Source organism: Perognathus longimembris, chromosome 1 (assembly GCF_023159225.1).
Source record: "Perognathus longimembris pacificus isolate PPM17 chromosome 1, ASM2315922v1, whole genome shotgun sequence".
Classification (NCBI taxonomy): domain Eukaryota; kingdom Metazoa; phylum Chordata; class Mammalia; order Rodentia; family Heteromyidae; genus Perognathus; species Perognathus longimembris.
The window spans coordinates 12714181-12740262 of record NC_063161.1 but is presented as its reverse complement, the minus strand read 5'-3'; the positions used below and the strand labels follow the sequence as shown (position 1 = coordinate 12740262).

The 26082-nt window shown below is 44.3% G+C and overlaps 2 protein-coding genes across 6 annotated transcripts in view; one reads left to right on the top strand and one right to left on the bottom strand.

Moving 5' to 3' along the window:
- Window positions 1–3092, top strand: part of Washc4 (WASH complex subunit 4) — a 52684-nt gene extending 49592 nt beyond the window's left edge. For 3 of the 4 annotated variants that reach the window (XM_048356721.1, XM_048356744.1, XM_048356736.1), the window contains 2 exons: window positions 321–420; window positions 2571–3092. In XM_048356721.1, coding sequence (XP_048212678.1) covers window positions 321–420; window positions 2571–2638 — 168 coding nt within the window. In that variant the 3' untranslated portion in view covers window positions 2639–3092. Of the gene's footprint in view, window positions 1–320; window positions 421–2570 lie in introns of those variants that run through there. The other variant, XR_007212505.1, reaches the window with a different exon arrangement.
- A 3640-nt stretch (window positions 3093–6732) lies between these two features.
- Appl2 (adaptor protein, phosphotyrosine interacting with PH domain and leucine zipper 2) overlaps window positions 6733–26082 on the bottom strand; it is a 42461-nt gene continuing 23111 nt past the window's right edge. Inside the window, exons 9-21 of one of the 2 annotated variants that reach the window (XM_048356763.1) lie at window positions 23256–23338; window positions 20797–20955; window positions 19317–19505; window positions 17781–17823; window positions 17642–17698; window positions 17471–17559; window positions 14305–14460; window positions 14119–14171; window positions 12338–12512; window positions 10425–10461; window positions 10111–10251; window positions 9177–9224; window positions 6733–7615 (exon numbers count right to left, since the gene is read on the bottom strand). In XM_048356763.1, coding sequence (XP_048212720.1) covers window positions 7589–7615; window positions 9177–9224; window positions 10111–10251; window positions 10425–10461; window positions 12338–12512; window positions 14119–14171; window positions 14305–14460; window positions 17471–17559; window positions 17642–17698; window positions 17781–17823; window positions 19317–19505; window positions 20797–20955; window positions 23256–23338 — 1257 coding nt within the window. In that variant the 3' untranslated portion in view covers window positions 6733–7588. Of the gene's footprint in view, window positions 7827–9176; window positions 9225–10110; window positions 10252–10424; window positions 10462–12337; window positions 12513–14118; window positions 14172–14304; window positions 14461–17470; window positions 17560–17641; window positions 17699–17780; window positions 17824–19316; window positions 19506–20796; window positions 20956–23255; window positions 23339–26082 lie in introns of both variants that reach the window. The other variant, XM_048356757.1, reaches the window with a different exon arrangement.

Below are 26082 nucleotides of genomic sequence, written 5' to 3'. Positions count from 1 at the left end.
GTTACTTAGTTCCGTTTCTATATTTATGATTTTAATTAAAGCATATGTGTGTGTGTGTGTGTGTGTGTGTGTCTGTCTGTCTGTCTGTCTGTCTCTCTGTGTGTGTGTCCGTGTCTTGGGGCTTGAGCTCTGGGCCTGGGCCTGCTTTGAACTGCAATCTTCAGATCTCAGCCTCTTAAGTAGCTAGGATTCCAGGCATGAGGCACCCAGGACTCAGCTTAATTAGATAGCTTTTAAAAATAGTAATATGGTACAAAGTAAATATTTTTGGTATTTTGCTCTAAGCACTTTCCCCTTTTATTTTACATTTATATACTTAGGAGTTTGAATTGCTGTACTTCTCACTGAGCAGTGCAAGAATTTTCTTCAGAGCAGACAAGACTGCAGCTGAAGAGAACCAAGAAAAGAAAGAGAAGGAAGGTCAGTAAGTGGGTTAAATGTGGAAAAATCTCTAAGTCTCTTTTAGGAATCAACACAAATGAATGTCCCAGTCTCTGGTCATATCTAGCTTCCTTATTTTTTTTGGAAAATAATATAGAAATAAATCTTTTATAATAATATGGAAATAAGTCTTTTACAAAAGTAAAGCCCATATGAATTTCACTCTGTGGCAACCCTTGAAGCCCTATTCAGTTTCATATTCTGATTGAAATAAAGTATAAGCCAGTTTTTATTTTACTGCTTAACTATATCATATTAGAAGGAATAATTAGAGACAGTGGCTAAACATTGCTGCAGACAGAGCTGCTGCCAACTGGATGCTGATTGAATGGGCTGGGAGAGGTATTTAGAAGTCTAAACTCAGGGTTGGCTGTCAGTGCCACTGTAAGCAGCGTCTTGCTCTCTTTCCTTCTTAGGCCTGGAGAGTCGAGTGTGGCTGAGCCATAACTGAGAGTCACTAAGGACTCGACATTGTGCTCTGTATAGGATGAAGGGAATCACTTAGTAGCCATACGTAATGTCTTCATGACACAGTCCTCTCAAACAGGACATTTAGGAACAGATGTTTTTCCTGAGGAACAGATGTTTTCCTTTTTCTTGTCATGGAAATTATATATTATTTTTCTTTGTTTGGATGGTCACAGCTGGGTATAGTAACTAGTTTACCATTAAAGTTTTCATGCTTGTTCTTCCTTTTTTGTACATATGAGTTTTTCATAAATTAAGATAGAAAAACATGTCATAAAATGTTTCCATTAAGCATATTTTACGTCAGATTTTAAGATCACATCCCTGCGTTTTAACACTTCATTGGACGTAACTCATTTGAGAAGATCATTTATATGACCTACTTTGTTCTTGACTGCTGCATAAATTAAATACTAATATTGCTTACTTATTAGGAACATGTCCAGATATTTCTAGAAACTGGACTAAATAAGCACATGGACTAAGTAAGCACATGCTTAAAAAAATTATTTCTGCCTGCTATCTGGAAGACAGTATTTACTAAGTAGAAATTTGAGTGCATTACATTTGGCTATCAGGTCTATGATAGACTAGTGAATCCCTTATGAAGAATTTGTATATGTATAATCTAGACTTTGGAGAAACTCAGTTATTGCTTTTGCTTGTTCCAGCATTTTGTAATGTCAGGAACTTGTCCTCACTGTAGATGACTGGGAAAACCCTGCAATAGAATAGATATTTGCTTTAAGGCCTCAAGATTTGAAGAAAAAAAAAATCCACCTAATCCTATAGGCTCGTGGCAGTAAGATTCCTTTCTTTGGTTTGTTTAGGTTTTTTTGTTTCTTTTTTTCAGTTGTGGGACTTGAACTTGGAGCCTGGGCACTGTCCCTGCACTTTTTTGCTCAAGGCTAGTGTTCTACCAGTTTGAGTCACAGCGCCACTTCTGGCTTTAATTGGAGATAATAGTCTCACAGACTTTCCTGCCTGGGCTGGCTTCCATTGGTGATCGTCAGATCTCAGCCTCCTGAGTAGCTAATTATAGGCATGAGCCACAGTGCTTGGCTTGGTCTGTTCTTAAGGAACTTTGAGAATGTTAAGATTCTGGTTGATAGCTCACTTGCATGTCTGTATCACTCATTCTTCTGTTTAAACTTGTATTTTAGAAGAAGATTGTTCAGGGAAATAATTAGAGTTGCTTATTACTCAAATAGTTTTAATCTGTTAGTGAATAACATTCGAAGTACTGTTAAAATTCATTCTAATCACAAATAATAAAAGACTGCTTGTAGCCATTTTTCTTTCAGTAATGATAGTACACCCTAAGGTAGCTTAGCTTACCTGGAGGAACTGGGGGTACATTCCTTCCATGTGGGTTATTAAGACTACACAGTAGACAGGAACTCAGACAGACTAAAGAAAGCCCCACCTCCAAGGCAATTCTTAGCCTCTCAACTCCACATTCCTATTAAGACTTTCCCAGTATATAGCCTACATTTGAAAAAACAAGCTAGGTACAGTTTGTGATATTAAGAAATACTTGATGGATGTAACCTTTGCTTAAAGCTTAGCAATATAGCTATTCCCAAATGTAACTCTCTTTTAATTCATTTTTATTAAATGAACATAACTATGTCCATTGTTATTTTCACTCCTGCTTCCAGAAGAAACTAAAACAGGCAATGGAGATGTGTCTGACAGCACTGTGACTGCTGATCCTGTTGTGAAATGAGGTTGAAGTCATCAAAGTTGGGCTCATAACTTTTACCACTGAAATGGACGTATAAGCTGTTATGAATTGTTTCCTGGGACACATATCTGGAAGGTATTTACACATTGCAGCTCTTTAAGGCAGCCCTCTAAAGTTCAAATTTAAAAAGTTCTACTTTTCAAAGGCTGAGAATAAGATTTTAAAATTGGAGTTTTGCTTGGACCTAAAGCTGGAAGATGTTCTTAGGAGCAGTTATTTAAAATGAAGTCATAGCAGGGCAGATCTGAATTCCTAAACTCTCGCCTCAGAGCTCTTATAATCTTGTGTGTAATTCATATTTACACAGGTCTTTCATCAATATTTATCTCCAGTCATTGCAAAATCAGTGCATATATTTTATATAGCCAGTAAATATATGATAAAACAAAGATTTGAGCTTGAAATTCATGAAGCATACATATTAATATGCTTATGAAAATAATCTATGAAAATGGCTTTGATGTTAGAGGTGAGGCTTGAGTGTTGTGTATTCTTTGTATGGTAGAACTGGTGATCCTTCATGCATTATTAACTTCATGTGATTCACAAGAGCTGCTGATCTCTTTGATGAGGCATTTTGTAACTAGTTTACATTGCTTTGGGAACATTTAATCTCCAACAACTGCTTTAAGATTTACTTAATACTCAAAAAAAAATCTCAGACAAAGCCATAGAGTCCTGCTTGAAGCTATTTTCAATTTAAGGCAGTCTGTGTGGTATCAGAAAAAATTGAATTACTGTTACATCCAAACTCAGGTTTCTTCTACATTAGGTTAAGCAAAATCTTGGTGATAGTTTGGGCAGAATTTTTCTTTTTATCAGTCATAATTTAAGATAAAATTAAAAATTTACCACTGTGAGAATAAAACTTAATGAATCACTTCCTAATTTAAAAAGTATTAGATTATGGGTAAATTTAGTTCCTAGTAAGCTACTAGCTTCATTTTTGTAAAGGTCTGTTAGTTAAGTGGATTAATCATGGCCTTTTAAAATACAATAAAGTGACATCTTTACAATGAAAAGGAAAGTTTAAAACTTTATATGTAGTACATCATTTTGGGAGATGTTTGATTTTTCTATTGCATTTGCTTGCCAGACATTTCTTTGGCTAAATCCTGCAAGTAATTCTAACAGTGTTAGAATTCTGACATTATTCTCTGATTGCGGATTCTGGAATGGGTGTACAGTGCCCTGTCTATATTCATCGGTTAGGGTCCAGGATAAATTTCCCAGCCCCAAATAAATACTTTCACTGTTGAAAGTCAGAGGAAACAGAATATGAAGGAAATGGTTTTTGCTTATTTTGTAAACATGGTTTACTGAATTAATGAATAATGGATGGACTAAAGGCATCTAATATTTGTAATTCATACTAACTGTAGAAATGGCCCTAAAGCATGCTGCATAATTACTAATTTATATTTTCATTATTATAAATGTTTATATTGATACTGGATTTGATTATATCAAATTATAGTCAATATTTCGTAGCAACAGTATTGTTTTGTTTTTGTTCTCTGACTTCCTGAAGGCAGCCCTTTTAACAGGGAAATTTTGATTAGAAGAGCATCACATGTTCTCTGTTCTTTACCACACATGAAAATGAATTCTTGTGTCAATATTAGAGTTCACTGTTGACTCTAGATGCCTACAGTGAACTCTGGTTCACTGCCTGATACCTACAATTGAGGAGAAAGCAAGACTATTTCACTTTTAGTTCAAAGTAATGTCATCCATATATTTGAGTTACAGTCTCTGAAATGACAAATATTTAAATGGTATTAGGTTGCAGAGCAACAGGGCTTCATATATTCACAACTGAGTTAATACATACATGGATGATGGTTTCCTTTTTTTCTAATATTACTGTTAATATTTTGTAGACATTATAATTTAAAATTTGAGCATTTGTTGTAAGGTCACAGAAAACTTAGCAATGTTCAAATTCTCAGGAATTAAAGACTAACCATACCATTGTTGTTCTAATCAAATTTTGTAAAAGATGGGATGCTTGTTACCTCACTTGAGTGGAGGTTCCCCTTCCCCCTTCTAAGAGAAAACAATATGTATAAAAACATTAATAAATATAATTTCAAAACTTTCCTTCCTCTACATGTTTGTGTTCAAGTTTGAATGTCTCAAGCCATTATTTAACAGTAGCTTTTCTGAGGTCCCTTTAAATCAAAGTACATAGAATCTCTGCTGCATGTGGTTACATTTGAGGGCAAAATACAAAGCTCATCTGAAAAATAACCTAAAGCAAAAGGGTTAAAGGTGTCACTTAAATAGTGGAGTGCTTTCTTGAGCTCAAATGCCAGACCCCAATGCCGCCACATACCTTTACACATACATTTACTTGCCCTCATCTTCATAACAAGAGCATTTCCAAAAAATGATTCACTATGCACAAGTCATATTTATATGTAAATATAAAATTGGGATTGGGTCTTCTTGGGTATTGCAGGTAAAGAACTTTTGTTTTCTTTCCTGGAGGAAAGACATACTTGATCTTTTCATAGCTTGATACTTTCAAATAAAAAACCAACATGAAGTTATTTCATTATTTCAAATCCTAGTCCTGGAAAAGGACCTTAAGTATGTATTGCTTACTGTGTTAGAAATAACTTGTTTTATTTACAAACATGGATTGAACCAAAATATTGACAAACAAGGTTTTGTTTTTTTGGTTCTTTGGGTTTTTTTTTGTCTGTTTTAGGGCTTGAACTCAGGGCCCGGGTGCTGTCCCTGGGCATTTTTGACCAAGGCTAGCACTCCTACCACTTTGAGCCACAGCAACTCTTCTGGTTTTCTGGTGTTTAATTGGAGACTAGAGTCTCAGGGACTTTCTTGCCCAGCTTCAAACCATAATCCGTAGATCTCAGCTTCCTAAGTGGCTAGGATTACGGGCATGAGCCACCAGTGCCAAGTGAGGGGAGGACAGGGACTTACTAGGTAGCCCAGGCTGCCTCTAGTTCATGCATCTTCTGTCTTAGTCCCCCAAGTGCTAGAATTATATAGGTAGGGGCCTCTATGCACAATTTGAGACCCTGTTAAATACAACACGGGATGCCAGAGATGCAATCTTGTTAATAAGCATTGTACTAGAGAAATGTCTAATTGCTGCACTTCTATCTTCTTTGGTTATTAATTTCTACTGTTTGAGGAAGTTGAAATGACGACATCATGTCACTTTATGCTGTGTTCACTAAGAGTAAGTGGTAGACTGTAGTGAGCTTTAATAATTTTGGCATGATTCTCTTTTCAGCTTCATGTGTAGACATTTTGGAATACCTTCTTTTAGTTAGGGACGTTTCAGTTCTACCAGTTGGTTTGTTTTTGTCATAAAGCAAGGCTTTTACATGTTAAGAACAGTTTAGTAGGGTGTCAAAGATTTCAAGTAATAATAATGCTAAAAAGAAAAGTTCCCCACTCCATTCCTTCCACTGGGAAAATTCCAGAGGACAGTTGGCTTGTGCAGCCTGTCAGGACGTGCTGATGTAATGCAGGATGCTGTGCACATCTATAAGGCCTTGATGAACACTGAGCTAATTGGATAATGTAGAATCTCGCTGGTGTAGGCCAGTTCACCATGCCTCCTATGGCATGCCTGTGAAAGGAATAGATTCTTCTGCATCTGGTGAGGTTGTTAACATTGTGATTAATTTACCATTTAAAAAAAAATATCTAGCTGGGTGCTGGCAGCTTACACCCTATAATCCTAGCTACTCAGGAGGCTGAGATCTGAGGGTCGCAGTTCAAAGCCAGCCTGGGCAGGAAAGTCCCTGAGACTCATCTCTTATCTTAGTAACTGCCAGAAAACTGGAAATGGCACTGTGGCTCTAATGGTAGAGAGCTAGCCTTGAGCTGAAGAGCTCAGGGACAGCGCCCAGGCCCACAGGTCAAGCCCCACAACCAAAAAAAAATGTTCTATACATGTTGAATAGAAGTATTTTTTATAGTCTTTTTCTTCTAGGATTTCATTATGTCCTTTTTTGGGTATTAACTTAAAACTAGAGAGCTGACTTTACTATTTTCTTCTAAGGATAATCTAGAAAATAACCACAACAAGTAAAAGATATGGAATGGTAATTTTTATTGCTGTGTTAATATTACAAAGATAAAAGGAGTCTGTTGAACTTGGTTACAATTAAACACACTTTACCAGTTCAAGATCCTTACACTTGTTTCATAAGTAGGAGGAATAGACAAGTGGGCTGGCTCCTGGAGCCAAAATACCAGGGTAGAAATAGAACTTTATACCATGCCCCACAAGCAGCTGTGCTTCACATAAGTTTTATAATTAACTGGTCCCTTACTTGAGGGTCTGGCTCAGAAGAAACAGGAACTAGTAGAGTTGCACCCTGTCCACAGGAAATATCCACTAAAATCACATCTTAGAGTAGGACCTTACAGTTTTGAATGAATGCTGCTGGTTCTGTAAGTCCGTTGTAGACCACCTTTTGTGACATTCACCTGCTAGTGTCTTTATTGCATGATGTCTGGAACAGTTAGCAGAACTAGACCTGCATCTCTACTAGTGCTTGCCACCTAACTGCAGAGCAATGTAATGCTGTGAGGTCCAGTAATGAGACAGACTGAACATAATTACATCAAGAATGACAGGCACTTAAGATTCATTAAGTAAAATACAAAAATAGATTATATTAATAGGAAATATTTAGTATTAAATTGTAAATCTCAGCTCTTGCTATTTTTACAAAAGATACTGGGAACTGGAGATTACATCTAAGTCAAGTGAACAATGCCTTTTCATAGCTTTTGTTCTGAGCACGAAATAATGCAGTCTAACGAAAGGACTTACCACAAAGCACCTAAAATAGCATTTGTAGAGGAACGTTGTCACCCATTTCTTATTGTCTCCCTCCCAAGTCTCAGTAGCAAGATATCGAGGGGTACGTTCGCAAACGCTTGTCAGCATTCTGAAAGCAGGTCAGGTGCCTGTGCATCAGAGAAGTTGAGAACCCTTAGGGAGGTAGTGCTCCTTCCGTGCATCTTCCCCACACGCCCAAGCGGGTTATGCTTCAGATTCTGCACCTCTATTTTCACTTGGGCTTCCACCATTGTCATCTGGTTGATCGTTTAACAGTACATATTTTCCATCATTGGTTAGTGGTACAGACAGCATTAATTGAGCCAGTGCTTCTGGATCCTGAAGTTAGGAAAGTTTAAGAGAGAAAAAAGGAAAAAGCTTAAGATGTACTTAGACCCCCCTGGCTTGGGCTTTCAGTGTGTTCTGTCATCTGCCTCCTTGGTCCTTGCTCTTAACCTGTGTGAAATCTGAAGGGTATTAATTCTAGAATCTCAGCTAAGTTCTTCTTCTCAGCCAAAACATCATTTATGTAGTCAATTTGTAATCATCTTCCCAAGAGAGTCCTAAGGGGAACTTCTTTCATAAAACCGATCTTCTTTATCTTTTAAATCCCTTTTTTGTCTTTTAGTCTTTATCAGTATTTTGGAAAACCCTGGCCAATTTGCTCCCATTTGTTTTTATACATCGAGTTGTACTAGAGCACAGCAATGACCATTTGTTTATACACTGCCTACGTTGAGATAAGAGGCCTATAAAACAAAGGCCCTTTATAGAAGTGTGCTGACCTCTGACCTGTACCCATAAACTCTCATCAGTTGGGAATGGCAGCACATACTTGTAATCCCAGGGAGAGAGTATCACAAGTTTGAGGCTAGTAGGGACAAAGTTAGCAAACCCTATTTTGGAAAAGAAAAAGAAAAAGAAAAAGGCTGATGGCATAGCACAAGTGTAATTGCTGGGCCAGCCCTGGGTTCAGTCCCTGTATGAATCACTTACATAAATTTCTTATTTGTAGTGCTTGCAATTATTTCAGGTATGCTGCTAAGTGCACGAATAGTGTAGCTTATGTGTTAACTATTTAAATTTTTAAAATCCATTTTCGTAGCCTCATGCACCTTACATATTAAATAATGCACATTTAGATAGCTTCTATTACCACAAAAACTCTACCAGACACTGTGGAACGAGAAGCCTCTGGGGAAGGGACAGAGCTTAATCACAGCTGTATTTCCAGGAGTTTTCTTATACTCAAATTAGTATTTCCAAAACCTTGATGGATATATGAAAGACTGAGGTGCTGAAGGACAGGGAGCTCTGAGTTGATCATTTCTAGGAAGTTCTCAGGTGGCATCTCAGTGCTGCTGAGCCTGTGAGGATCCTCTGAGGAGCCAGGCTGTGCAGCACACGGTGGGTGCTGAAGTTTGTATCATATCATGAAAGAGAAGAAAGCTAGCCAACAAGTAAGCAAGCAAGACAATTAACAAGGCAAGAGCTGTGGTAGTGTTACTAAGTACAGCTGTGTTACACCAGGGACTGTGGAAGCATCTGGTCCCAGATGTCTGGTGGTTATAGAATGCTTACAGGAAATGCCAAATGTGTCGGCAGTGCCTGGTAGGCATCATTTAGAGAGAATTTTATTCTGTGACATCTTTTGAGTAGTTGTTAAACCAGCACTAAAATGCTCCTTACCTTTTGAACCTCAATAATTTCTTTTCCCAGATTAATAGCATAACATATCTGCAAAAGACAAGAAAAACAGTGTTTGCCAAAGGTAGAAATGCATTAAAAATAATTCTAGACTAGTGGCGTGGAAAGTACGGGGAGGCGAGTGCTCGCATCCACATGGCAGACAGGACCGGCTCCCGCAGACATGTTTCACGCGGCTCACACCACTCCCTGAGCTCCTATTACCAGTTACTGCCGCAGATGAGCTACTCCAGCTGAGTGAAAACCCAAGTCAATCTAAAGTTGAAAATTCCTAGTAGGACATTTTCCCCTCTCCTAATTAGCTATTTAATGTGCATATACATGCTGGCAGGCAGATACGTAATGAAAGGATTAATTTTAGGGCAGGGGGTATTGGAGATTAAACTCAGGGCCTTGAACATGCAAAGCAGGCCTTCTGCTACTTGAGCCATGCCTCCAGTCCTGGATTGATTCATGTTGATGAATTTCTCAGAACTGGATGTGGTCATCACATTCTTCTAAACAGGAATGGTTCAGCTTCGCTTACTGATGTCATCCTCCTTGGCTTTGCCGAGACTATTGGAGGAAGCTACTTTCAACATTTTGTGATATCTTACTAAGCAATTAGATCTTTCAGGGTGAGGGTACTGGGGATAGAACTCAAGACCTTGCACTTGCTAAGCTGGCTCTCTACACTACTTGAGCCAGACTTTGAGTCTTTACCCTGTTTTAGTTTGTGCTTATTTTCCCATAGGGACTTTAAGGCAGTCAGATTTGTGTTTTTTCAGTATGGTTTTCCTCGGCAGTATTACTGAACTGACCAGAGATGCACAGAATAACTGACTAAGCTATGCAAGGGGTTGTGCCCAAAAAAAAGCATCAAGGATAGACTTGTTTCAACTGAAATATTACAGAATCTCACAAAAAGAAAAAAGACCTTTTCGCCTTCTGAGTTGCTTTCAAAAACATATGTGCTCAGAGACGCTTCTCCTGTGGACTCGGGAACACGGATGACAAAGCCAACCAGCCTCTTGTTTTCCTGATGAGCAGCAAACTGTGTGACACTGGAAAGTTCAAACTAGGGAGGGAAAAGGGACAGAATGAACAATCACACAAGTGGAACTCAGACAGGCAAAGATAATCTGTATGGATAATAATGTACTCCTCATGATGGGCAATTTGGCAAATGGTATTGTATTTACAGGTGAACTAAGGAATCATCACAAACATTATAATGTAGGGGGTACTTACATTGGCCCTTGACACTTGAGTCTGTGGATCTATCAACCTGAAATTTTAAGGGATTCATTATGTTACAAATGTATAAACTTTTTGTCTTAGCAGATGTTGTAGAGGTCCTGAATGCAATCATGTGAATACACTCACATGAAAATAAGGCCATTTTGAAGTGGGAGTTCTTTGTGGCTATGTGCTATGGTTCCTGCCTCTGCTGAAACTGTAGTTAAAATTTAGGGTCTTTAGTGTGGAAGATGAGATAGAAAATAGAAGAAGTGATTTCACAATATTTTGGTGCTTATCCAAAAAAAAAAAAGGCAGCAAGCTGGGCACTGGTGGCTCACACCTGTAATCCTAGCTACTTAGGAGGTTGAGATCTGAGGATCTGGGTTTGACGTAATGTTTAAATTTAAGAAAGCATTTCAGAATGTACTATTTAAATATTTTAAGAAATTATTGCTGTCTTTATATAAATGTATACTATGTACCTTTGTTTAAAATAATTAACATGTTCAATTATAAAACTGCTACAAATTTTTGTAAGTGAATTTTTTCCAAAAGTAGTTATGATTACACTTTTCTGAAATGTCTAGAATAAGCAAATATAAAGACCTTGCCTTAAAGCATAAATTAATTAGCCAATCTGTGTAACAAGTCCTATACATAATTGGAGAAAAGCTTTAAAAAGATAAGGTTTTATTCACAAATAGTCCAAGCCAAATAAGGTTTACATTGAAAAGGGCAGCTCTAGAGAATGACAGAAACGAAATGAGAATTTCTTTTGAAGTCTTGGTTATGTTTTTGACACACAGTTATCGAGTACTTTCCATGTGCCAGTCCTTTGTAAATGTTTTAAATATGCAGCTCATTCATTCCTTATGACAACACTATGGGTTGTGGATCCAGCTATTCCCACTGTGTAGTTGAAGGACCCTTGGTACAGAGGTCAAATAACTTGCTCAAAGTGCAGCTAAGAAATGCTGACCCCAGGTATAAGCCCTCAACCGTCTGCTCTAAAGCAGTGCCATGCCAGGGAGACAAAGTGAGTCCCCCATAAAATTCTAGTTTTCCAGCAGCCATGTGTTCATGTAGATTGTACTGCCCTGAACCCAAATCATGTAGTTCCTGTTGCTTTGCCTCGCTTTTACCCTTTTCACAAAGTTCTATTTTTGGTGGTGGCCCAGTTGTTCTTGGCAGATTCATGTTCCTTCTTTATCACTGCTAATTTTTAGGAACAGTATTCAAAAACAACAAAAACCCTTTAATGTTGGAGAAAAATGAGTAATGACATCATCATGAACAGAATGTGACCTGCATTTCCCAAATCTGAAAGTTTACTCTGAAGTATCCTCTCACCATGCCACAAGTAGAACATTCCATCCCATGAAAACTTTTTCATGCATGACACTACCAAAAATATTGTATCCTATTATCTTCAAGTTACGTTGTGTATATGAAACATAAATGAGTTGTTTATGCACTCAGATAACCTATATTTGTTGATTACTGAATTTTCAAGGTAACAGTTCTTATTTAAGAAAAATTATTCAGTGCTAGGGATTGACCTCAGTCTTGTGCATGTTCTACTCTGAGCTACATTCCCAATCTTCGCCAACCCTCACTCCCCTACCTTTTTCCTTGAGAACTATCTCACCTACGTAGCTTAGCCTGGCCTTGAACTTGGATTTTTTTTGCCACAGCCTCTTGTGTAGAAATTACAGGTTATGTGCCAGTATGCCTGGCAATTCCTGTTGTAAAGGAATATCTTTTATAGCATATAAAACCAAAATATAAAAAGGGGTTAAAGGGAGTAAACCAAACAAAGCACCTTCATCTAACCAAATATTCTAGTACTAACATACCAAATGAGCATGTAGGCCTTAAAAGGGGACCCATGTAAGCGTAAGAGTCTGAAAAGGAAACTGTACCTCAGACTCTGACTGGTGACCATCAGATGGGACTCTGTCGTGCGGAAGATGTTGTGAATAGCGCGAGCAGCCAGGACTTGTCTCATTGCTTCATAAATCACTTCAGTCGTGCTGTCTGTCTTAACTGCCATCGATCCCAGAAACCGAACTATGAACATTTGTTGCAAAAGGGAATCTGCAAGAGAGCGAGCTCTGCTCAGGGCCACACTAGCTCCTGCTGGCGATCCACAGTCCATGTCAAGGGCCCCACTGGGAAGAGGCTGAAGGTGTTTTACGAAGGGCATCTGCCAAAGCTGTCTGGTTGTGCAAAAGCCCTGAATCTTGTGTTGTCTGCCTTTGTCAGTTTGGAACTGCTTCAATACATTGGAAAGGCTCTTTTTAAAAATTTATTAAATGAACGATAGGATCAGATGAACATTCTTCAAGAACTAAATCTCAAGAGCATTTCCACTTGCTGTTAGAAAAGCCACTATTTGGCCCATGTAGCACAGTGTTTGTGTGAAGCAAGAGCTAGGGTCTCCCATGATTCATGCCATCCTGTAAGCTAACAGAGATCTTGAACTGAAGCAGTTTGCTTCTTGATTCTAAAGAGCTGTCAATGATGACTTCTGGATAATGGCATACAGCCTGAGACTTGCTGACAAGAGCAGGAACAAGAATCCATTTACCTGTTATTTTAAATGGAGACCTTTTATTTTTATTTGGCCCTAAAACTTAAGGATTAAAATGTTGCTAGGAAAATATAACCGGGATAATGTTATAAATGATTATGCCCAATTTTGTGGCAGTCCTGGGTTTGAACTTGAAACCACTGCGAGCCCTCTGTGGAGCTGATGGAATAGTGTGGATTGTTAAAAAGTTTGTTAGGTTTTTGCATAGAGACAAATTTGACTCACAGACTAATAACATCTTTAAAAGAACTAAAAGTAGGGGCTAGGGATATGGCCTAGTGGCAAGAGAGCTTGCCTCGTATACATGAAGCCCTGGGTTCGATTCCCCAGCACCACATATACAGAAAACGGCCAGAAGTGGCGCTGTGGCTCAAGTGGCAGAGTGCTAGCCTTGAGCAAAAAGAAGCCAGGGACAGTGCTCAGACCCTGAGTCCAAGGCCCAGGACTGGCAAAAAAAAAAAAAAAAAAAAAAAAAAAAACTAAAACTTTTTTTACCTAGAACTGTAAGGAATACAAATTCTTAAGTACTCCTTTTAAAAATAATAAGCAAGGAGTTTCATTCTAATGGCATTCTCTTGTATTTCAGGCGTTATTGGCACTTTTCATTACTAAAATGCCTTGACTAAGGACTCAATATCTGCTCATCTGAGTAGATTATGATCCACTCATCCAGTTTTATGTTAAAGTACATTAGAAGAATATAAATCAACAAAAACATGAACAAGAACAACTTCAATATCACTTTCAAACTCAAGAACAAGTTATTTGTATTTTGCATGTATTAAATGAAATAACACAGTACTTATAACTCACCAAGATGACACTTTAACGTGACCCTGAATTTGTTTTCTAGGAGTGTGGCAACAGAAATGACAACTCTGCTGTGTAGGACCTCTAAGAAGGGTATGGCTAATCCTTAAGGAGCTGAAGAAAACCCTGAGCTATCTCGTTTTTAATTCAAGGCCCATCTTTCTTTTACACGTGCTAAATTTTCAGAGAACACACTACTAGTCCTTTGAATTCACATGTCAAGTTCCAGCTTTCTAGACTGTGTTCGTAAGGCATTCCAGTGGCCCCTTGCCCTCGTGCTGTGCAGGAACAGTCATTTACCTTCTGTTTCAGGAAATGAGTCATCCTCAGTTTCCCCGAAAGGGTTGGTGCGCCTAGGGAAACAGCCAGAGGTCAGCAGTCAGTCATCTGCACTGTAACAGCATGGCATCAATCCTTGGTGGGTGGAGCCAGGAAGACTCAGCTCTATGTCCGTTTCTCCCAGAGATGACCTCCCTTAGCCCATACCTGCTCCCCCTATTCTGATCGAGGAATTCTGTAGCAGGAAGCACAATGTCAAATTGAATAGGCGTTCCAGCTGCTATCAGTTCTGTGGCAGGAATACTGACCGTTGATTTGGAACCCATTGTGTCATTTTCTGTTTCCAAATTTTTCAGGTTTGGACTGGAATATAAATGGGGAAAAAAGTATCAAATGCACTTAACTGTTTGTTAGATGCTAGTGTGACTTACAAATAGAAAGTACAAGGGAAAATTCAATCACTCCCTCAACCCATTCTATACATGAGTCTTCCTCAAATGTTACTCATATCCTTGGTTTATAATCTCAGGTCTCCCGACTATAATCTGTTGCTCAGCAGCTAGAGTTGTGTGTTACCAATCTGCTGTATCTCTCCTTGGAAGACAGGTTTTTGAGGCAGGAGCTATAAGTCATTTATTATGTGGCATTCATTAGGCACTCAGCAGTGTGTCTATAATTTGTGGAACACCTCAGCGCACCCTCCGCCTCAGGGGCGCCCCCCTGCACGCACCCTGGGCTGCTCCTCACGTGTGGCACAGCAGGTTCTGTCACGGACTCCTCCCAAACGCCAGCCCAGATCGCCACTCCCCCACGACGGCAGCTGAAACCTTGCTCAGTCCCTGCTCTGGACTCCGGTAGTTCTCAGAAAGTGACAGGCACCACTGGCACCCCGTGTGCCTCCTGAGCTTAGCCCCGCACCCTAGGCCCTGCTGCCCCTCACACAGTGCCCATGAAGACAGCGTGCTGAGCCTGTATCACCACGTGTCCTCCCTTCCGGCAGTGTAACTTCACCGTCTGATCTTTTCCCAGCTACAGCATAAACGCAAAGGGTGTCATGGATACTCTGGTATCTGGGCCATAAAAAAGCCATCATATTTTTGTGTCACTATTTTCCAATTTCCCAACTATGTCAATGACTGAAGGCACTGGAGGAAGCTACGAGGCATTTGACAGATGGTCGTACTGAATGGAATGTGGATAGGAACACGCTCTGTGGCCTTGGACCAAAGAGATGCCTTGTGGAGTTGTGTGAGCTGGATTCAGAACAGTGATCTCCCTGCCTCAGTCATCCATTAGTGGAGTTACATCTGCTGGGTCTGACTCTGTCATTAGGAGGAAACTATGACACGAGCAGAAGCTTACAAGGGAGAAAGTCAAGGTTTTGGCTCCTCAGAGGATCCCCCACCCCACCCCACAAACAAGCTCCTTGCTCGTGCAGCAGCCAGATGTTCTCTTTGTGCTTTAGACCAGAATTGTCAGGACACTGCTTGATACCGGCCTGCGAGGATTCACAGTCCTCTCAATCCTGGAGTGTCTCAACGAGCACTCTCCATCTTTAACTACCGCTGTCTTTCCAGGAGCTACACACAGGCTGGAGTGAGCCTATGACCTGGCCTCCTTCCACCTACATCCCACCACACTGCCCAGAGACCTTACCTCCAGAGTCCAAATCCACCGTCCTGGTCTAGGCCATCTGCTCCCAGACTGCTGCTGCACCTCCTTCCTGGATACCTAATTCTGCGTTCTCCTGAGCAACTGGAGCCAACTCGTATGGGAAGAGTGCTCCCCCTGTCTTGCACACCTCTCAAAAAATCCCATCCTTTCCCACAGCCTGCCTCCCACCTGCCATCCTGATCTTTCCTCACTCTCTTAAGATCTTTCTACCTTGCCACCATAACCGCTGTGAGGAACGTAACTGGCTCCTCGGGTGGGCATCTCCACAACCAGGCCTGCACGGGCTCCCTCTGGTTTCCACTGTGGCCCCCATCATAGCCACTGGTGTGGTGCCTTCCCCCCATGCTAACAGGCCATTGCTACCTTTTTGGCATCATTATCTAGGGCTGCAGTTAAGAGTCATTTCCCCCCCTCACCCCACCCACAGGGCTCAGGCTGCCTGGCAGCCCCCTCTATCACTGGACCATCCTTTGATTTAATTCAGTTGGCTGCCGAGGTCATCCCCTTCCGCTCTCCTCTTGGGACTTTTTCTCTGTCCTCTGTAGTGTCATTTCTAAGACAGGTTCATTTATTCTATATCAGGGAAGGACAGCCAATTACTGAATAAGTCTGTGAATACAGTATTACTTATTAAAGTATAACCAGCGCCCTGGAAAGATGGCCTGTTGGAGTGAAATGGGGCATTGGAGGCTGTGGTTTCTTGCCTATGTCATGAAGTTGAGAAGATGCCCATAGAGCTCGTAGCTTGCGTATAGACATCTAGCTGTGTGAAGGCAAAGCTACCCTTAGATCCATGTCTCCAACTCTGTCTAGGGCTCTCCCTGTGGTGCTTCGAAGCAGTTTTTCTATAATGCCGGGGCTCCAACTCTGGTCTTGTGCATAGGAGCACTTTACTACTGAGCCATATTCCCTCCCTGTGGGTTTTTGAGATCTCTCTTGCACTGAAGCTCAGGGTGGCCTCTAACTTTCAATCCTCCTGCCTCCCAAGTACTGATCTTTTGGGCATGTGCCACACAGCTATCACTGACATTTTTGTAGCTAGTGGACTGCTTTGCACTGATGATCATTATTTCCAGTTACCTTAGAGTTACACTTAACAAGCAAGCTGTCTGTGGAAACTGTTAAATCCTTCATTATGGCACTGAAATGTTTCTCAGAGTTGTTGCCTCTTCCCATTTTTATCACCTCTGTTCAGTCAGGTTCCTTCATGTTCTATTTTACAAACAATCCAGGCAACATGCTGTTGGGTCTCCTTTACCCTCCTTTTCCCCAACAGTCCCTATCCAATTGAGCCTCCTTAATGTTCTGGAACATTCTCCCTAATACTGGTTCTGAACGTCACCCCTTTTCCCGCAACCTTCAGCCAGTGGGCTGTCACTCCTGGGAGGACATCGGAGTCCTCCACAGTGAGACTCAAACCTCGTCCATGGCTTGCGGCCATTCCTTCTCATGCACCGTTTCTAGCTGTGCGGAGCCCAGGAAGCCAGGCACCCAGGCTTGCCCGCTGCATGTGCGAGCGGATAGGGACACAGCAACTAGAACTGAATCCCAACTCCATTGCTCGTCGGGGGTGTGAATGTGGACAAAACATTTGCCACTCCTGCCCAACAGGACTCACGGGCACCCTGTGCGGTGGTGAGGATCAAGTAACAGCCTATGGGGAGTCCTGATCCATAGCTTCCCTTCATCCTTTATTTACCTGGGACAGGAGGTTTCTGGTTTCTTCTCAAAACTTGTAATGGGAGTCACCGCCTGGAGAGCCGTCTGATTCAACTTGATGGCGACTGCCTACAAGCCACAGGAGACACCGTGCTCAGGCCAGGCGGGGGGTGCTTACCTTTGGGTGCAGGTGCAGGCAGCGGCTAGTTACCTCTGGGTTTTCGGTCAGGTAGATCTGCCTGGAGATGTTGTGTATTGCACATATCCACTGTAGGGGACATTAGAAAACAGTCTGAATTCCCACAGTTAGGCACTACACTGAGCCAGAGGTGAAACAGGCAAAGCTTTACCTCTTCGTGCTCTTTCCTGCTCTCTGCCTGGAGGATTATCCCCCTGCAACAAAAGGCATCTCAGTTGGCGCTCCCCAGACCTCAGAGACCAGGGATGTTCTCATTTGCTGAGGTGGCACCAGGGAATGGAAATCCTGTGAGTGTGCGTGCGTGCACGCGTGTGCGCGTGTGGGTGTCTGCCAGTAATGCACTTGGGCGACCTCAAACAAACATTGGCTTTCCAAATAAGAAGGGCTCAGGCCTTGGGTAAGCTTGTGATTCCACAGTGAGGACCATCTTGCTGACTGCCCTTGTGGATGAGGTAAGACCACCAGGACTCTGGCCCAGCCACTTCCTGGCATGCTCAATGGAGGATGGGACACTTGTAAGAACTGAAAACCCACACATGGAGGGCAGGGAATATACTAACAGTAACGCTGACTGCCTCCTGCTAGTTCCTTTGCTCCTCACATCTGTAGCAGGTGCGGACATGGGTCTCATTCCTATTCTCTATCTTTTATTTATTTATTTATTTTTTGGGCCAGTCCTGGGCCTTGGACTCAGGGCCTGAGCACTGTCCCTGGCTTCTTCTTGCTCAAGGCTAGCACTCTGCCACTTGAGTCACAGCGCCACTTCTGGCCGTTTTCTGTATATGTGGTGCTGGGGAATCGAACCCAGGGCCTCATGTATACAAGGCAAGCACTCTTGCCACTAGGCCATATCCCCAGCCCCCTATTCTCTATCTTATGAGACCCAGGGGCCCAGAGGAGTGAAGTAACTGTGGCTGGGATCTGGGCACTTGCATTGCTAGCTTGCTGCCCATCACCATCCTGACAACTGCCTCTCCCACTGGTGGACTGGCAAACCCTGAGCCACCTCCCCGGCCTCTGAACTTCTTAGACAACTGGGCTTTGAGGAATCCACTGGGCCATCTCAGGGGGATGAGACCTGCTGTGAATGACATCTCCACTGAGCTGCCATGCTGAAAGTGTGTGGCTGTGGTGGTAGAGCACAAGCCTTAGCAAAAAAGCTAAGGGATAGTGCCCAGGCCCTGAGTCTAAGCCCCAGCACCAGCACACACACACGTACACACAAAAAGCAGCCAAGGTGCCATGCTTAAAGTAGTATCACCTCTGGAGACCTGGGGTTTGTGGAGACCACATGGTAAGAGGTGATACCCCAGTAGCTGAAGGTACTGTTCATACCTCCTGTTTGGGCTGAAAAATGGTCCCCTTCAGATAGCCTTGCTTGCTCTCCTCAGGCCCTCCCCACTGTAACATGAATCCAAGTGCCCGAGAGCAGCCTCAGCCTTCTCTCTCAAAATCAACGTCTATCATGTAGACACCCAGGTACAAATCCTCACCAGTGCTCCCTAAATAAGGCCTGATAGGTCGTACGGGTGGTGTGTGCCTATTTACAGAGCAAGGTAAAACTTCTCTGAGCAACACCCAGAGTGGGGCCTCCCTCAGGGAGAGCTGACCCACGGGAACACACTCAGAAGCCCTCCTTGGGGCGTCCACTACACTCGTTCTCCCCCAAAGAATCTGTGCAGCATACGATTTCCCATTGGGCGTAGTGATCTGGAAGCAGTAGCGCCGGTCCTCGCAGTCCACGGCCATCACCGAGCAGTTGTCCAGGTCCTGGATCAACCCTCCAGCCACGGCGCCCCGAGGCTGACACATGAGGTTCCCGCCTTGGGTGAAGAAGTAGAGTCTCTCCCAGGTGGTGGTCACCAGCCCAGTTTTGCTGTAAAATCATGTGTAAAAGCTCATTAGCACTAGGCCCCGGGAGTGGTACCTCTAAGTGGGGTTGCCTGTTCAAGGTACTGGACGCATTTAGAAAGAATGCCTTTGAAGCGAAACCACTCTGACAATCGTTCAAATGAAAAGTGGCAGAAGAGATAGTTTATCTTGAGTGACCTCAAGAGGGTGGGCCCTCCTCCCAGCCCCAGCTCCTGATAGGTGGGTAGGATGCACCAATCCCCAGCCCAGCCGCATTCAGCTTCCAAGCTGTCAGCGGCCGCACTCCATCACGCTGGGATCTGAAAACCTGCAAGATTGTCCTCCGGAGCGTGCAGCCCACCTGTTCCCAGTCTATAGTCACCTCAGCCCACAGCCTCCCCCACCCCCCAAATCCTGGGGGCTCTTGCCAGCCTGGGTTTTGCTCTAGCTGGAGGCTGTTCTCACTTCCCAGGCTGCACATAACAACAGAACTGTGTGTGTTTGTGTGTGGTGGGGCGAGGGGGGGGGGGATGTTAAACCTCTACCAAACTACAGGTAGCATTTCACTTGTGAGCTCTGCAAGTTTTCAGACCTTAGGAGCACTCTGTTGGGATTTCCAAATGCAGAGTGGCAGCTATGTGCAAGGAACCGGGCGTCCTGCTCCAGTAATTTCTAGAAACAGAAAAGGCTAACTTTGAGAGCTCCTAGTGCTAGCAGTGCTCCCACTGAATCCTCACAAGGACTTTATGAAGCAGGTGCGGTCTCCCATGCAGAGACAGAGGCTCCGCCTACCAGAGGTCTGCCACAGAGGGCAGGACTCTGAGCACGCCCTCCCTCCCTTTGTTCTCAGTAGCAGCTAGACCTCACCCTCCCTGTGGAGTTCAGAACAGACAGCTAAAGACAGGCACGTGAAGTGTAAGATGTAACCCAAATGAACCTGACTGACTGAAAGCTTTCTGACCCAACCCTTGCCTTACCGCAGGTCTCTGGTTCTCTTCCTGCCAGCCAGCAGGGGACCAGGGAAACCGCTCGGGATAACTACAGTAAGGAAGTCATTACAAATGGTCACAGTGACCAGAGTCGGCAGTGGTCCAGTGTCTGGGAGTCCACGGCATGGGGTTCTTGCTCCCAAGTCTGTTCTCGCCCACCTCTCTGTGCACTTTGGGCCCTGGGCGCAGAGGCTTCCTGGGGGCCAGGAGGGAGGGGTGCTATGATGGAGCTCTTCCCCTCAGACCTGCGCAGGCCTTAGTGGCCACCCAAGAGATGGCCCATGGAGAAAAGAGAGTTCGGAGAGGGGAAGGCAGTGGCGCCCTTACTTTCTGAGGTTCAAGTAGCCAGCCTTTTGGAGGAGGTTCCTGTTGACCTGTGGTGCAGCCACATCGAAGTCTGGCGTGTACACAGACTCGTCGACAGAAAGGAGCTCTTGCTGGGACACCTGCATCTTGTCCACCTCGGCTTCCAGTTCCTCCTGAATGCTTAAATAAGACGTGGTACGTCAGTCCCTCATCACAGGCCTACTCTGAAGCAGGGGGCAGGGTCTCCATCCCTTCCCCCAAACTTCCCTGCATGCAAAGGGGGCCACCAGCCTCCCACAGCCCTAAGTCCCCACCCTCTCAGTGAAGCTCCGAAGCTAGAGGGAACAGGGATCTGGTTCTGCAGAGCAAAGTGTCTGTAAGACTGCTGCCTAAGAACAACACCAGGACCGCCTGCTCGGTGCCAAGCCCAGCTAACCAATTTCCCTGCTGGCAAAGAGTGACTGTGCAGAACTGTGGATGTGGATTATTAGGAGACGCTCTGTGAGCCCATCCTGAGGCTGCGTGTGCGGACAGCTTGTTAAGGAATGGAGCGACACTGCCCCGCTCTTGGGTTTGAGAAGGGGCAGTGGAGAGAGCTACGGGAATGGGGAAGTGATGGGTAAGAACCACAGGAGGGTAGGAGAGGCTGTAGTAAGACAGTGCTGGCTCCCAGGTGCCTGCGTGCTGAGGCGGAGTCCACCCCAACAGCAGCTGCCCTTCTGCCCACAGATGAGCTATCACCAGGCTCCCCACCCAGTGGTGACTGGTGTGGGTTATAAAGCCCTAGCCACAGCCGGCTTCAGGGGCCCACACCTCTGCGAGCAGGAGAATATCAATGGAAGAAGTGGCATCCCATTTCACTGTGTTAGGGAAGATAGCAAGACCATGAGCCCTAAAATCAGGGGCACAAAGGAGTGAGCAAGGCCAGGGTTTCCTCAAAATGACTGCCTTGATATTGTCTCTCTTCCATGGTGAAGTCACCCCAAGCTGGTACAGTCTACCTCCTCTTGTTTGATGCAACAGACTATCTAGGTTAATTATGGCTTTTCTGCCATTTGAATGGGTGACTAGGCACTCTACCGCTGGAGCCCGCAGACCTGGCAGCTGGACAGGCCTCACTGGCTGAGCCGGCTCGTCACAGAGCATGGAATGCCAGCAAAAACCTGGCACAGCCAAGAGCACTGCTGAAGCTCTTGAGCTTCCGTAGGTCTGAGGAGAGGCAAAGACTGTCTCCTCAGAAACACGCTCACGTGTACTGGGGTGCCGTGCTGCACACGAGTTCAGGGTGTTCACAGTAACAGCTGTGCACACCCCACCCATATAGACTCAGGCTAAAAACCTCACAGCTCATCTCAGGCTCCCAGGATCCCAAGGAACGAGGGAGGAAAGTACTTGCTTTCAACTGTTTCGCTTCATGTGCATGAGAAATGCGCGAAGCATCGTGGTCACCAGAAACAAAGAATAAAGGCAGGATGAAGTGATGGAAAACAAGGGGTGGCAGATTTGTGGGCTCTTTTCTTACTTTCTCCTAACATTCCCAGAGGCAAAAAGTCCAAAGAGATTTCGGCAGTTGCTCTGGTGCCAGCATAAATCTAAAGCGGCTGGCTCAGCGACCCAGGAAGGAGAGTGCGCTTCCAGCTCACCACTGATTTCGCCTGGGGTCCAGTCTCTATTTCCAGAGTCTTTCAGGCTGCCACTTGGCTTAAGCTTTTAAAATATAACATCTTGAAGGAAATGAGTGGCCTTCTCTTTTTTCTAAATAAAATGAAATGCCACCTTCATTTCCATTTTTAAACACATATACACACATACAAATACACACAGGTATTTCTATGTTCAGAAACTATGACTGGAATGTAAGGAGTCAGCCATGTGTCCTCTAGGTGCCATGAGTCTGGCCCTCTGGGGCGCAGGGGCCGCCTCGGAGCCACGGTGGAGGCTGAGAGAGGAGGCAGGAAGCAGGGCAGCCTGGCCATCCGTCAGTGTGGGCGGGACCATCTCAGTACAGCGATGGAGTTTGTGAAATAGGCATGGCTTAACTGCAGCTTGCTAAAGTAACCAAGGGGCCAGCTTCATACTGCCTCGTGCCGTCCATTATAAATTAACATGACAGCAGGCATTTCTGGAAAAGGCAAAGAAACTGTGATTGCTAATCCCCTTCTCTCAGAGGACAAAAGCAAATCTAAAGAGCACTCAGAAGCTCATGCCGTGTGAAACCTGATGACTGACAAAGCGGTCCTGACAACAGGCACTTGGGCTCTAGGAGAAGGACCCTGTAGGGATTCGTTTGTAATTTGCCTCTTTGGTGCCTGCACTTCATGTGAGTCAGGAACTGCAGAAATTGTTACCATTCAACTCTGTTCCCCAGACATACACAAGTGAGGCACTGTCTCAGAGTTCATGGCACGGACAGGGGCTGGGTAACCCTCTGCAGGCAGAAATGCCCCACCTCCCGGAGACAAACCAGACAGCAGTGTTACCTTTGCATCATGCCTGAGACGGAGGATAAGAAGTTGTCCATACTACTGGAAAACATCTCTGCTCCCTTCTTAAAAAAATTAATCTGAAAGAAATAAAAACGGTATGAAAAAAGTGACGGAGGATGTCCCAAGTGGGAGGCCAGCCACACGGGCTGAGTGCGACTGTCTGCAGAAAGGTGACAAATGGCAGGGATAGTGAAAGGTAAGTGTCCTGTACATTCCAAGTCGCTTAGGAATTTCAATGCTTTCTCTCTGAAATTAATAGCAACGACCATTTCCTTACATGGATTCTGGAGTTTCTTGAGGTCTCGTTCACCTTTCTGTCTCTCATGTGAAGTGTAAGGGTGACATGTGACACCAGCAAGGAACAGGCAAGCACTTGCTGTGGCAGCGTGAGCCATTCAGAGGGCAGCCCTGAACGCTGCTTCCCTCGGCCGCTGTGGACCCAGGCAGACAGACTGAGCAGCCGCAGAGGGAAACCTGGATGAAAGGTCCCCCTTAGCCCCTTCCAATGATGACATGAAATCCGAGGGGATTACATGCACCAAGGACATGGCAGGGCCCTGGCACTGTGTACCTGCTCAACACAGGAAAAGCCCCCTCTCCCCAACATTCTCTCTGGACTCTTTCTCTGCCCAGAGGAGAGGGCCTCCAGGAGACCTGAAGACAGTGCTGTATGGAAATGAAACGGCAGTGGCCGACTTTCAGTACTGACGGAAGGAATGCTTCCTTCCTGTAAACTCACTTCCAGAAGGTCTGCAGGACAGAGTTCGGGAGAGAAGGAGGGAGAAGATCTCATCTGGGCATTGCTGACTTGCTCAACCACCCACCCTGAAAAGCACAAACTGCCATTCTTAACGTGGCCACTGGCTTTCAAAAATCTGGACACTAGGAATAAAACACTGCATTTGACATGTATGATGATGGGCAGGTAAGTCATGAGCCAAGGTCAAGAAGAAAGAGAAGTATTCAGCAAGGACATTCTCTCATCTGGTCCAGGAGCTTGCTTGCCCTGGGTGGTGGTCACAGAGGGGCTCAGTACACCCTGAGCAGGCCAATAGCTATCATTGCATCCTGCCCTCTGCCTGCAGACAGCCTGGGAAAGCATGCACCCCACTGATGTCCTCAGTTATCACTGGGTCAAATCACCTGACCATGATTATCTTCACTCAGGGTAACTAACACGCAGGGGTTGTCCTGGCTTCATGATCTTTGAATCACACAGACATCAACACTGTGAATGCCACTGTCAATCCCTGCAGTGTCAAACACCAATATGACACTCACCAGTTAACATCATTAAACCTACATATAAACATTCTATGTTTCTAGAGGCGTGATCTTCTGAGAGTGTCTCCTGTCCTTCTCCTGCATGACCTTCTCCTGCTTTGGGTGGTCACTCTGAGCCCATGGCACAGCTGTGTGATCACTCAGTAATCTCTTTGGGATAGAGGCCCCATTATCCCTGAAAACATCTGGTGAAGGGAAGGGAAGATATTGACCTCTACAGCCACATGACCTAGCACTTCCCCTGTCAGGCCTAGGCAAGAGGTCATTTATGTGCTCAAAAGCCTGTATACAGACTGCAAAACCTCTCTGTGCGGGCTTGAGGACTGAATCGTGACTTAACTGCAAACCTGTTTACCAAGGACCACAGAAGCCACACCTCCACAAAGGCAGGTGGTGCTGAGAAGCCTGACTCAGTCTTCACCAAATGGGCATAAGAAACAGCAGAATTGCCCTTGCTACACCGCCATCAGCTAACAAAGGCGGGGGAGCAGGGAACACTGATTTCAGTGAACACTGACTTCCAAGGGCTGGAGCAGGACAGCAGACACTCCCAAATCACCCATAGGGCGAACTCACAGAAACAACTAGTTTTCATGAGAGTTTTAAAAATCAGTAAGGGAAGGGACTAATTTGTCTGTGTCTTGAAATCCGGGTACTTTTCAGGTGAAACGTGCTATCCTCAGGCCAGGACACCAATCCTGCTCCATCCTCCTGGCTGGGGGCTGTGTTTCCATGGTGGCACCCGCACCCACCTCTCTGATGGCTCCAGTGCTCACTCACAAAGCCCAGGCTGGAAGGAGGAGAGCAGCCCTTGACCATGGCGGTGGAACCAGTTGGCATCCACATCCTTTGGGCCCTGTGAAGACTTTCTTCCACCCAAGCACCACAGCCCTGTCCCAGCAGACTGGAAGGCTTGTCTTTCTAGACTCTCCTTGGTTCTAGGCCTGTAACTTGGTTCTAGGCCAGTGCTTACACCGCCCCCCCCCCACCAAACACAGGGAATGGCCATCCAAGAGAAAGGAGGACAAGAAAGAGCCCATCACAATGCCAGGGCAGAGACTGAATGCTCTTATGGATTTGGGGACAAAAGCCTCATGGTGCTGGTTGTGGATTAAGCCAGCTTTACTCAGGTGACATAGAAAGACCCTACTTCTCTACTTAAATATTACTTTAAATACACGGACATATGTGAACTCCGCACTCATCAGGGTAACAACCACAGTAAGAGGACAAGACAGCTGAACTCAGATGCTTAGACATCCCGTGCTTCCTTTCTCCCTGAGACTCACATTGTAGCTCTTTTCAAATATGTTATAAGTTGTGTTATAAAAGCAAAAGATGTTCTTATGGAAGGCTGCTTAAAAGTGATGGCTTCATTCTTTTCAATAGTTTGCTTCCTCACATCCCTTCTGTTCCTAGGCTGTCAAGTGTGTTTCTCACATGCTCAAGGGAGATTTTAGGGCTGGCACAGTAGTTGAAGTGAGGCAAGTGGAAAGCAGTCCTATCCTCATCCCTAAAGTGGATCAATCTTAAAACA